Raw genomic sequence first — 13,843 nt, 5'->3', positions numbered from 1 at the left:
AAAGAGCTGTATTAGATTTGACAATTATAACGATCATGATTGCAAAAATCTAGGCATTGACTACTCAACGAGTAATCCCCGCCTAGACCAGGTATTTTCAACTCCCTAGTTGACCTACTTGGCACTAGCAACTTTTGCAACCATAATCTTACAATACTAATAAAAGAAAATATTGAATCTTAGGTGTCAACCCTACATTTCTTCTAATTTCTAATCTCTCATCTCATTCATTCTAGATATCCATGGGTCATGGGTCAAAATCATTTTGTCAATGGGTTATAACATAGTGTGGATTTTATTCATCATTGAGTTAAGTGTCTTTTCATACCCGGGGTTTGACCAACTATGCAACTTTAGTACCCCTATTAAATTTCATGCAAATAAACACATAACGTTTCCGAAATCATGATATTTTATTACTTTTTGTTAACATTTTTGTCTTTTCCATTAGGGATAAAATAGTTGTTTCTCTCATTTACTTAACCATTTTGTCAAAAACAACTGAGCCAAACTACTTTAATAAAAACACAAACCGAATCACTTTTTTTAACAAAAAGAAACGAACCGAACCACTTTTAACAAACAAAAAAAACTTACTGAACTACTTTTGTAACAAAAATAAACGAATTGAACTACTTGAAAATGCAAACAAACCGAACCACTTTTTTTTTGACAAAAATAAATGAACTGAGCCAATTTTTTAGCAAAAATAAACGAACCAATTCACTTTTGCTAACAAAAAAAATAAACAAACAATGACACTTAACTCTTCATTGTTTAAAACATTTGTAACTTTCACATTTATAATCACCTTTAAAAACAATTGATGCTAAATACAATCAATTATTGGGTTGGTGGTTGTTTTTCAGCACTGTAGAAAATATATATTTAGGTTTGCATTTATATTGTTTAATGACATTATGATCTAGATTATTGTTTATACACATTAATTATTATCTTTTAAATATTGTTACACGAGATATTACATTAAGTTCAAATTTTCGATCATGTAGTACACATGGTGAAATATGGAAAAGTACATTTCACAAATCGTGAACTGAAAAAATAATAATTCATAATTTACTTCGTACTTTAAATTAATTCATAAATATTTTGAGAATCACAATTGAAATAACGACTTTATGATTTTTATCATTTGACAAATTCCGTGTAATACACGGGTTCAAAAGCTAGTTATAATATATATATGTGTTGATGTTATCATTGTATCTTCAAATACACCAAATATTTCTATAATTATACGCATTCACTTAATCAAACTGTATCAAGAAGAAGTTGAACGTTTAATATGGATCAACTTCATCTCCCATGTGTATAAAACATTGTCCGTTCATTTTCTCTTATCATCTTCTGCCAAAGAATAGAAATTCTTAGTTCATAAGTATCATAGTTAAGCGCACAATAATGTTTTTATATAGTTATATACGACTGATATATCATTTATTTAAACTTATCGGTAAGATATATATTATTTCTAGCGTGAAGATTTAAATGGGCTAAAACAAAATTTTCAATACCTTAAGGCACTAATGATATAGGTTTATATTATACCAATGAAACCCAACTCCCGACTGAATTGATTAAAGAATGAAGAAGGCCAAATGGAAGCATAAAAATTAAAAGAAAAATAAAAATTGCCGATTGTGGAATGTTGAATATACTAATAAAACTCCTAATTGAATAAAGCAAAGGGAGGCAACCGATTAAATAATTAACATTTAACACAAACCAAATTACATCGGTCGATTAATCCTCCATTCTTTTTCTTCGTCGTAATTCCAGTTCCTGCTCCATAATTCCAGCTACAGTTCAAATTTTTGTATTCTAGAGCTCTGTGTACTTATTGACTTGATATTGCAGGCCCAAGACCAAAATATGAGCATGATAAGCCCAAATATATATAAAGTTTTTTCAAAAGTATGGAGACCATTTAGTTTGGGAGGCCCGAGGCCTCAAACTAGAGGTGAGGTGAACATTCCAGATAACCGATAATCAGTTAATAATTTGGCGAGAAATAACTGGTTTGACTGGATAATCAAGTCAGGTATTAACCGGTTTTGATGAAATAAAATAAAAAATCAGTTAACCAGTGCGGTTACTAACAGGATAAAAACCGGCTTTTAATAAAATAAAATAAAAAACCGATTAACCGGTTAATAACCGGTTTCGAAATCAATAATATAAACCGGTTACTAACCAGTGGTTATTTTCAGTTAGTGAAACAGTTAGAAACCGGTTAACCAGTTAGACTGTGCACCTCTCCCTCAAACCCATTAAAACTACTGGGCCACCCAACAATCAAGCAACAAAATCAAACATTTTAACATATCAATGTAACACACCATTTTGGGATGTTCGAATAAGGATAAAAACACACCTCCCAACATCCTTTTTTTCTGTTTTGTTTTTTTCCCCTAAAACCGCTTTGTTGTTTTCGGATGAATAGGGATGTATTATTCATACACCCTTTATAGGGTGTACATAAAAGATAAGATGTGTGTTAAAATGGTGTATGAATATCAAAAAAGGTTGTGTGAATAACCATTGCCGATGAATATCTTCCAACTTTTTTATGAACCTTTATCTCCCAATTAAAAGTTAAAACATAATGTGCATTATACACTTCAGTGGGTTAACTAAAGTTTCACATGTTTAGAGAGTGACTATTATCTTGTTCAATGTTCACGTCCAAAAAAGAAATTAGTAAATGCAAATATCTTCCGGCCGGCCACTATTGAAAAAAAAATCATATTTATTTATATAATTGCAAATGCTTTGATCTATAAATTCAAAACGAGTAAAGTGAGGTTTTCAATCTGTGCTTTGTTCAAATTAACGGTTTTAATTCAATAGTTTCAAATTTGCAATATATGTCAATGTGGTTTCATTTAACTTGCAATTAAACCCGACTTCACTAACCCGTTAAGTATGGTCGTTAAATTCATCAGCACGCCATTCACGTGAGGGGTGGTTTTGTCCCCCCCCCCCCCAATACGCCTCATCCCCTCATGTGAAAGGGCTTGCGAATCAGGATTGAGGTTCATTTGGGAAGAAAAATGGACAAAACTACACCTCACGTGAGAGCATACTGATGAGTTTAACGATCAGACTTAACGGAGTTAGTGAGTCGGGTTTAATTGCAAGTGAAATGAAGCACAAAGAACGAAAATTACAAATTTAAAACTATTAGACTAAAACCACGTATTTAAATAAACACATGATAAAAACCATATTTTACTCGTTCGAAACTAACAAACTTTTGAAAAGGAAAGCGGTTAATTTACTCTTACGAAAACTAATAAAATATTCTGCCGTCTAAAATACTTCCGAAACTTATTTTCCTTGACCCCACCAATAATTCGTGGTCAACTGGTGTCCGTAAGATTCACCAAACACTATACTAAGTAGATGCATCGTACAGACCTACTAACTTCTCTTTTGGTACTTATTATTTATTAAGAAAACCACAATAGGTTCCAAATAGAGTGCACAGGCCACACCAACTCCTACACTATCTGTGCTTCTGCTCCATTTGTGGCTTCATTTTCAGAATTTGTTGTAAGTTCTTCACCATTTTTTTTATAACTTTAATCCAAGTTATCATATTTGAAAATGAGAATTATTATGTTTTTTAGAACGACTAATGTTATATGTAAAATCCAATGACTAAATGACGTTGAAAATGATATGTTTTTGAACTTTGAATTTCCTGCTTACGATTTTACGGTCACTGAGTGAGTTCCGATTTTTTAGTCTTTGTTGTAACATTTATTTGTAGCAATTGTTTGTAACATGTGTTAAGTGGATGGTGATGCGTGGTTGTTGGGTTGAGATTAAGTTTAAAAAATGCTTATTAACTTATTGGTGTTTTAAAAAAGAATGTGTTTGTCAAATGTCAAATCAAAAAAATATTCTTTTTTGAAATGGTTAAAAAACAATTTTTTAAAAACTTCAAATCTGGCTTCTTAAAATAGATTTTTTGAAAAAGCCAATAAACATTTTTCAAACTAAATTCCAAATATGCTCTGAATCTGCGAGTCCGTAGCGGGGCTGCCATGAAGCCCCTTTTTTGTTCAAAGCGCCCAAACACTAAGCAAGTGCGTTTTCGGTAAGTTAGAGGCTGCATGTTTTTGTAATGACAACATTTGAAGAACACGGCTTGGTCAAAGGACCAATTACAACTCTTCCTAGTTTTTTTTGGTTTATTTAATTTAAATAATATTTATTATTTCAATGAACTTTAATCACAAATGTATAAAAACTAGAAAATGCCTTTGTTTCAATGTACATAGACATGTCATGAAAAAAAAAGGTGTGTTTTTAACTTTTTAACCCATCCACTATAGATGGGCCTTTTGATCTGCATAAACGTTGGTCACTAAAGTCCATTAGGCCATATGTAATGGGCAGGGGCGGACCTATTGGTACCTTAAGGGGGGACCGCCCACCTTAAATTTTCACTAATTAGTGCTATATATGTGCGGAAATCTCGAACGTCCCTTCAAATATTCCGGTCGTCCCTTATAAGTTGAACTTTCAAAACTAGAAGATGACCTCCTTTTCAATAATCTTTTGAAAATCCGAGTTGTTTTTCCGACCTGGTGCGAGGAACGGATATTTGGAACTATTTTGGAGAAGATGATATATCATTTAAACTTTTAAATGAAGGGTGTTTTTGTAAAATGTGATCCAAAGCAAAAGTTTTAAGTGACACATGCTTTTTTTGTGTCAAATGATTAAAACATTTTTTTAAGGCAAAACTTCAACTTACTAAATGTAAATTATTTATTTAATAATAATAAAAAAAGAAGGTTTTCTGTTGATTTGAATTTCTTATTTTTAAGTTTATTTTCTTTGTGATTTTGATTTTCGTATTTTGTGATATTGTCAAAAAAATATTTAATGTACTAAAGTAAATTTAATATATGTATCGCTTAACTCGTCTATATTTATATTAGAGAAGTTGGTTTCTCTCATCGATTAATGGTAACTTGCAAACATGTGATAACATGATTTTAATGAGCAACATGTTAAATTAGTAAGATTTGAATGATTAAATTTGATTTAAAGTAGGAATTATGAGTAACATAATGGAAAACTCCCGAATAATAATACGTTGCTCCGACTCGACCTAAACCGGACGAAAAGCAATTATTATGCAACGATGGCCAAACAACCCCTAAAAGTTTTTGCCCCCCATGAAAAAGTTTTCTAGGTCCGCCACTGGTAATGGGGCTACAATTTCGGCGATTTTGGGAGCGAAGGGGCGCGAACACCGCCCCCCCGGCGATTTTTGGGCGAAAAGGGGCGGGGGCGAGTTCTTCTCGTCGCCTGGAAGAAGGGGCGAATTTCAGGTGGTGGGGCCGGCATGTATGGATATGTGAGTGTTATATATATATATATATATTATATATTATTATTTTATATATATATTATTATATTACTATTTGTAGCCCCTACACCATTACACCCCAAAAACAAATTCTCACCCCTTGCTGACTGGGCGCCACACGGCGCAAAACGTCCCAATTTGTAGTCCCTCCACTACGCATAGCCTTAGGGGAGCAATGAATGACGGGTCGGGGCAAGACCTAGTTTGATGTGGGAGTGTGGGACCCGCAGGAAAACTAATTTTAGTAAATTATTATTACTACTACCGGGTCATAGGTGCGTCCACAGAAGAGGATATCGCAATGCATCTTGCTCAGCAGGTGTAGCTTGGAGTGAGAGTGTAGTGGGGTAAGGTAAGGAGGCCGGCAGAGAGGAAGGCAAATCGGCCTATTAAGCGCAACTAAGCTAATATACGCCGGAGAAAGCCAGGTTTCGTTGGTAAGCTTTATTCAGCCCGGAGCATTGATTCCCCATAACGAATAGGCTAGCTCTATCTCTCAATTACCTATCATGTGCTCGAGAGGGCCCTCAGTTCCTCGGCAGCAATATTATTATTGCCATAGGGTCAAGTTATTCTACAAAGAAAAGCAAAAATGAGAATGATTTTTAGCCACATAAAAAACCCCTAAAAAATTTAAAAAAAAATAAATAAATCATAACTCAAAATTTAATAAAAAACGAAAAAAGTATAAACAAAAAAAGGTTTCCACCGTCTTTCTCCTTCTCATTAAAAAAAAACACAATGGTAAGTGAAAAAAGTCGTTGTGTCTTTTTGTTTATCATTATATTTTGTGTTTATTTTCGTCATTGATTGTGCCTTTTTTTCTTGACATTGTGTCTTTTTTTCTTTATATTGTGTTATATTACTCAACGTTGTGTTATATTTTGTTCGCCATTGTGTTATATTTTGCGATATATTTTGTCTTTTTTAGTTATAATTGTGTCTTTTGTTCATTTTCGGCATTGTGTCTTTCATCTCGGCATTGTGTCTTTTCGTCTATTTTTTTTATTTTTTTCGTAATTTTTTTTTCAAACGGGAATGATGGCGGAAACATTTTAATTTTTTAATTTTTTTCTTTTTTTATTATATTTTGAATTATGATTTTTTTATTATTTTTTTGAATTTATTTTTGAGGAGATTTTTGTGTGGTCACAAATCATTCTCACGCTTCTCATTTTTGTCTCCCTTTGTATTTTAACTTTACCATATTGCCATAATAATTATGGTATTATTATTATTATTATTATTATCATTATTATTATTATTAATGGGAATCTAGGTTTGGGTTGAAACCGGTTTAAAACTAAAACCGGTTTGGGTTGAAACTGGTTCGGTTTGGTCAACAAAAGTCAAAATCGTTTTGTAATCGGTTTCGATTTGGGTTGATACCGGTTTCATTCAAGAACGAATTGATAACGAAAACACAAACGAGCCACAATATTTAGGGTAAACTCACATATTATTATAATCAAGAAACTAGCACAAAACTTGAATACAATATTCCCTCTCACTCATACAATAACCCTAACATGACTATGTATTTATAGGGAGACCCTAACTTGACCAATAAGTAATTACCAAAGATAAAGCTCAATTGTAACCCCATAAACTCATTACATCATCAGTGAATTCTATAGGCCCAATAGGTATAACAGGTCCAACCCGGTCACCACACGTGACAGGTCTAATAAGATGGAAATTACCAACATTCATGACCAGCTTTCCATCGGCTTCGGTTCGGTTAACCGGTTTGGAACTAGTTTTGGTGGAGAAAATTACAAAGAGGTTTCGAACCTACGCTTTCAATCGGTTTCTACATAATTGGTATTTAAACATATTCATTTTCGGTTCGGTTTAGTTAACCGGTTTATTTTCTCATCTAGATGGGATATTCCTAGTTGGGTAACTATCATAAAATCATGGAACGCCTTTTGTGTCCTAAAAGTTGGTTGGGTTACACTTTGGAACTGCACGCACAATTCATGCTTCCAAAATTAGACATATAACGTGCAATTGTATTGTATTTCACAAAACGATTTTGAGTATAAAAAAAGGGTGCATTGATATGTCCTGTTCCATAAAACAATCTTCCAGCCTAGATGACTAGTTGCATTTTTTAAGTTTTTATTTAGTCTTGCACACATAATTTATATTTTAAAAAATTGTTATTCTTCAGTTTATTTTGACTTATTTTAGTAAAACACTTAAAATAGTTTCCGAATTTTCAGGATGGATAATGGGGTGGAGACAAAGCTTCTTCGACACGAAGAAGAACAAGAGGGTGCCTTACAACAAAGGGTATGGGACGAATCGAAAAAGATTTGGAGGGTCGCATTGCCAGGCATCATAGCAAGAGTTTCCTCATTCGGAACTATTGTTATCACCCAATCATTTATTGGCCATGTCAGCAGCGCAGATCTCGCGGGCTACGCACTTGTTCAAACACTTACTGTCCGTTTTATCAACGGAACACTTGTAAGTTGACCATAGACTTTCATGTTAAAAGAGTCAACTTATATGGTTATATATTGACCACTTTCTTATTATTTGAATGTATTAACAGTTGGGAATGTCAAGTGCAACCGAAACCCTTTGCGGGCAATCATTTGGAGCCGGCCAACACCACATGATGGGCATTCACTTGCAACGGTCATGGATCGTTGACTTGGTTACCGTGACCATTTTGCTCCCGCTATTAATCTTTGGTACCCAAATCTTTAAACTCTTTGGTGAGGAAGCATCGATAGCGGAAAGTGGTGGATTCATATCTTTATGGTTCATCCCTTATGTCTATAACTATGTTTTTAGCCTCACTATACAAATGTACCTACAAGCACAGTTAAAGAACTTCATTGTTGCATGGCTTTCGGCTATTCAGTTAGTCTTCCATATACTTTTGTCACTACTTTTCGTGTATAAGTTCAATTGGGGGGTATCGGGTGCAATGCTTGCACTCGGGATATCATCGTGGGCTGTTGTTTTTGGAGAATTCATATACGTTTTAGGAGGGTGGTGTCCAGATAGTTGGAAAGGATTCACAGTTGCTGCGTTTAAGGATCTGTTGCCTGTTGTCAAGCTCTCAATATCTTCTGGTGTCATGCTTTGGTAAGTTTTTGTGAGAAACTTACTATTCATACCGCCGTTCTTTTGACTTATTATCGATGTGTAGCTTGGAGCTATGGTACTATGCTATTCTAGTTTTACTTGCTGGATACATGCCAAATGCCGAGGTGGCAATATCTGCCTTCTCCATTAGGTACCAACGCGTACTCGGTCTTATTTCTCCATTATAGGTCATCTTGGGATTAAGACACTTAAACTTATTTTTCGAAACTCATTTACAGCTTGAACATTAACTCGTGGGAGTTCATGATAAGCCTTGGTTTCTTAAGTGCTGCATGGTAAGTAATCAACATTTATTTGTGATGCATAAGCATACATAGAAAAATGTTTATGAATTATTTTTGTATATTCGACTGATACGTGTTAAACTGCAACTTTAACATGTATAAAGTGTCCGGGTGGCAAATGAGGTAGGGCGAGGAAACTCAAAAGCTGTGAAGTTTTCTATCAAAGTGGTGATGGGAATTTCGGCCACAATAGGCGTGTTCTTCTTTGTTCTCTGTTTGGTATTCCGGGAATTTATTGCATACTTGTTTACGGATGATGACAGAGTTGCATATGCAGTATCAGATCTTTCTTTGCTTCTCTCTTTTTCGGTTCTGTTAAATGGCATTTATCCTGTACTCTCTGGTAACTCCTTCCATACATAATATATACTTAGTTCACCCATGTGCAGATGTGTAAACGAGTCAATGTGCTCGTAAGCTACTCGAGATCCGCTCGGTAAAAGCTCGAAACAAGCTAAGCTTAAACGAATTTGAGCCTAAAAATAAGCTTGTTTGATAAATGAGCCTTTTGAATATAATATTAATATTTATATAAGAATGTTTATTATATACAAACCATAAAAATACAGCTCTAAATGAGCTGAACTCAACCTCGAGCACTTGTAAGTTAAATGAGACTAGCTCGAGCATAGTCAAGCTTGGGCTCACCTTGACTCATTTACGCCCCTACCCACACGTACTAGTAGCATACAAATTTTGGAAAGTTTTCATAATATGTTCATCATGTTTATGATATTTACCCCTTGACAACAACCCACCATGTTTAAGGTAAGTGTCTTTACATAACCAATAAGGCAATAACTACAACCATTGGTCAATAACTGATCAATAACCAACCAATAAAAGTCAAGTGAATTGTAGAATACACATGTAGTCAACTTCAACACAAGAATCACATAAACCTAAGTTAATACAGTAAACAGATATTTATCAATAATATTGTCCAAATTTATGATCATATTGTTTGTAATTTGTTAAATAGAAAAGCTATGAGTAAAATAGTTCAGATCTTATTTCTTTCATTTGGAAAGTTTATTTACTGCTAATAACCAACTGAGAAAAACAATATATTGTGACAAGGGGTGGCAATTGGAGCTGGTATGCAGACAACTGTAGCAATTGTTAACCTCGTTTGCTTTTACTTGATTGGTATTCCATTGGGAGTTTTGCTCGGATATTTAACGCCACTTCAAGTTAAGGTACATATTAAAACTTAACGTTTAAAACCCAAAATGCTTCTTTCTTGTGCATGATCATCTATGATAATTTCGATTTACTCTATAGGGTATATGGATTGGAATGATAGGCGGTGTTGTAGCTCAAACTATTACCCTCACATATATGATTTGGAGAACAAACTGGGATGATGAGGTAAATTTACAATACATTTCCATATGTGTCATGATTTTTTGATATTTCGTATAAAGTATAAACCGTCATTCCTGTTTTACCAACCATAGGTGAAGAAGGCTTCAGAACGTCTCATGAGGTTTTATGTGAAAACCGATGAAAACGCTGAGCAAATTTCTAGTTAGTCATAACTTAGAAACGCTTGGAGTTTGAGATCATTTATTTTGAAGTAATGTTATGAATACCGGATTAGGTACTTCGATTATTCAGGATGTATTGATTTTAGACTATCAACTGTTTTGCTTTTTAAATATCATGGATTTTGTTTTAATTCGATATCTATAATAGTGACACATCATCCTTAACAGATTGCAGTGAAATAATCGGTGATTACCAACGGACATTGACTGCCACCGTATGTCCAACGGTGATACTCCTTTTTTTGTTGTCGTGTGTAGCGCTCCACGTTTTTGTGTATGAACCTTACCTTGCATTTATTGCCCAAGTTATTATGTATAGTGTTTTCCTTATATAATGTGATTTATCATTTATGTAGTGTTTTCGGTTCCAAATGTAAGAAATAAACGGTAAGAAATGATTTTCCGTGTAATGACTTGAACGAAGAGAAGAAAAATTGGTAGTTTTTCAATTCGAAATAAAAAACCCCTTAATGTTAACCCCAGTTTTTTAAATGTTACTGTAAAGTTACTCGTTTTTGGCAATAATATTGTTAAATGCAACATATATGAAATTTTTCTGCAAATTAAATATGAAAAAATTTAGACGGAAAACACACCAAATTTCCACTATAATGTGATTATACAAACTTCACATACACACAAAAACACATGACGTACGTACACATTATAAAAGTTTGAAGAGAACCGGTTTAGTTCTCGATTACATATCATTAACAGTGTTATATGTTTAATAAGATAAAATTAAGTTGCATAAAAATATGGATAGCCTCAAATGAGTGGTGATAGATGGTTTTAGTTGAGTGATTTGGGTAGAGGAGTAAAGCCATGTTTAAGACTTGCTTGCCAAATTTTGTCAACATTGAACATCTCATTCCCACATTCATTCACATTCCATCCTTCTAAGCCATGCAATATTCCAGCTATTCTCCATGCACTCATTACCCTTCTTGGCAACCAATTCTGTACCACAATCACACTTATAAATTCAGATAATGAGATGTAGCAATACATACACATGTAGCATATTATATTATCATAATGTGATTTTTATAAATACATAAGAGAAATTTTAATAAAATTAAGTGTATATAAAAATATGTTTCATAAATCCGGATTTATCTTAAATTTAACTGCATGGTGCATATATAATGCACATGAATGTTTTGTTGGACATAAATGCATAAAGTTTTTAATGGGAAACCTACGAGTGTGGCCCAGATTGTTGTGGACATCAAATCCCTGGGATTTCTTTGGTATATGAGTAGACATAAAGAGGGATCGGTTGATTGACGAAATTGGTGTAATTTTAATTTTTCTGTGATGTAATTTTTTCTCTTGTTTTTGGGCGGTTCTTCTCTCTCTTGGAGAAGTTCGTCTTGACTGTTTTTCTGAAGGTCACCTTTCAAAAAAAAATTATGATTTGCTTTTGAGTTTCATGTATGTAATAGTTTCCTATAAAAAGTAAATATATAAATGAACCTGGCTTAAAGCAGGTTTATGTGCTGATTCAAGGTCGTCAAAGTGATGGTATTTTGTGGGTCGTGGAAAATGATTGGGGGTACAAGGAGGAAGAAGAAAACCCCGGGCAGGTGGTTAGTGTTTTAAAATTTACTACTCATTTAAGTTAATAGACCGGTAAAACGGTTTTCCATTAAACATTAAAATTAAAGATTTCTTTATGGTTTTCTAATATATATCTAACTAGTGGTTAACCAGCCATGTTTCGCGGCAACAATTATAAGGAGCCAAAAGTTTATTCACATCGTAAGAATATTTTTATTTACGAATCAAAAGTACTCGGTCAATTCGGTTCTGCTCATTAAGGTATCGATGCGGTACCGACACTCGGTATAGATTACGAAGAAAAGGCTACTATGTTGCGAATACAAATGCATTTTTAACAAAACTTATGAGGTCAAATCTTAGATAAAGCACGCTAGTCGAGATACTCGATTCATCCAGGATCCACCAAAATGTATCAGGATCTGAAGAGAGACTACTGGTGGCCGGGTATAAAAAATGATGCAGTAGATTATGTCATTAAGTGCTTAACTTGCTTACAAGTCAAAGCAGAGCACCAGAAACCTTATGACAAGATGCAGCCTTTAGAAATACCGGAATGAAAATGGGAACACATCACCATGGATTTCATAACTAAGTTACCACGTACAACTAAACATCATGATACCATTTGGGTGATAGTAGAGCGTTCGATGAAAATTGCTCACTTTCTGCATATACGAGAGGCCATCTTGTCAAAAACGTTGGCAAATGTGTTCATAAAAGAGGTTATGGCTAAGCATGGAATACTGCTGTCAATCGTTTTTGATAGAGATACTTGTGACATCCGTGGCAAAACCGAGTACACCTTAGTACTTACAAACTCGAATAAGCGTTTAACCGCTTATTGCGTAACGAACAAACAAATAACCAAACGGGTCTGGTTATGGTCCGGATATCCCAGGGTGCCATCTATAAGTGATATATGATCTATGCAAGCTAAAATATTAGTAATATGGCCTTAGTTCGATAGCAAACAAAACGAGGTACACTATATTCATTACGTAACAAGTAAACGATAAATTGGTTAATTCGTAGTGCTTAAACGAGTAACCGACCGATACTAATTATGACCCGTATACATACTGAGGGGTCATATACGAGTTATATATATGTTATAGAGGCTAACATATTGATATTTAGGCCCCAGTACGTTTAAAACTCTTTAAACGAAAAAGGTTTCGTTTATCGATACGCTATAAGCTTAAACGCAATCGTTAATATCAAAACAAGCATTGTAGCATCCGTTAAGCCGAAAAAGACTTATAAAACACTTATATGACATGTTCTAAGCAATCCGTGAAAATATTTTGGAATTTTACAACGAGTCAGTACGTTTTTCTTATTTTACAAAAATAAGCTGAAAAACACTCGTTTTTACGCTGTTTCTCACACCCGAATTAATTTTCTTGCGAAAAACCGAACCCGAACTAAATTTGAAGTGGGCTTTTCATGTTTGGGCTTGTATAAATAGAGTAATGGGCCAAAACAGCCCATTATGGGCCTTTGCATAGTTCCGATCGGAACAGCCTACCAAACATCACATTTGTTTTTTTTATATAACTTAATCCTTAAGTCGTTTTATTCATTTTAACTCTCAAACATTTGAAGTCCAAAGCAGCTCCCAACTTCTGCTCTATCAACTCTCTTTCAAAACTTTAGGTATCTTGATCATTTCATCATTTTTAACTTGATTTCATTAAGTATAATTAACATATAAACATGTTTTAGTTAGTTTTAAACATGTTTAACCATCCAAAAACCCTAAAAATCAAGTAAAACCATGTTTTGATGTTAAACATGTCTACAAACCAGGAACATATACTTTTTTGGTCAAAAACGCGGATTAGAACATGAATACAACGTTTTTACGGTTAGAAAGTTCGGTTTGAACCCAAAACCGAAACCCT

General features: G+C 33.9%; 1 protein-coding gene across 3 annotated transcripts in view; it reads left to right on the top strand.

Moving 5' to 3' along the window:
• Nucleotides 1-10,464, top strand: part of LOC143598649 (protein DETOXIFICATION 24-like) — a 32,415-nt gene extending 21,951 nt beyond the window's left edge. The window contains exons 1-9 of one of the 3 annotated variants that reach the window (XM_077076812.1): nt 3,485-3,579; nt 7,642-7,888; nt 7,977-8,518; nt 8,583-8,669; nt 8,758-8,814; nt 8,928-9,166; nt 9,904-10,022; nt 10,108-10,194; nt 10,284-10,464. In XM_077076812.1, the coding sequence (XP_076932927.1) occupies nt 7,643-7,888; nt 7,977-8,518; nt 8,583-8,669; nt 8,758-8,814; nt 8,928-9,166; nt 9,904-10,022; nt 10,108-10,194; nt 10,284-10,358 (1,452 nt within the window). In that variant the 5' untranslated portion in view covers nt 3,485-3,579; nt 7,642 and the 3' untranslated portion in view covers nt 10,359-10,464. Of the gene's footprint in view, nt 1-3,484; nt 3,580-7,626; nt 7,889-7,976; nt 8,519-8,582; nt 8,670-8,757; nt 8,815-8,927; nt 9,167-9,903; nt 10,023-10,107; nt 10,195-10,283 lie in introns of those variants that run through there. The other 2 variants (XM_077076813.1, XM_077076814.1) reach the window with 2 other exon arrangements.
• The last annotated feature ends 3,379 nt before the right edge of the window (nt 10,465-13,843 follow it).

Source organism: Bidens hawaiensis, unplaced genomic scaffold, assembly GCF_021521415.1.
Source record: "Bidens hawaiensis isolate Kalapana, Puna unplaced genomic scaffold, B.hawaiensis_p1.1 tig00050624_1, whole genome shotgun sequence".
NCBI classification, from domain to species: domain Eukaryota; kingdom Viridiplantae; phylum Streptophyta; class Magnoliopsida; order Asterales; family Asteraceae; genus Bidens; species Bidens hawaiensis.
Note: the sequence above shows the minus strand (reverse complement) of the source record. Positions and strands in the feature narration are given on the sequence as shown.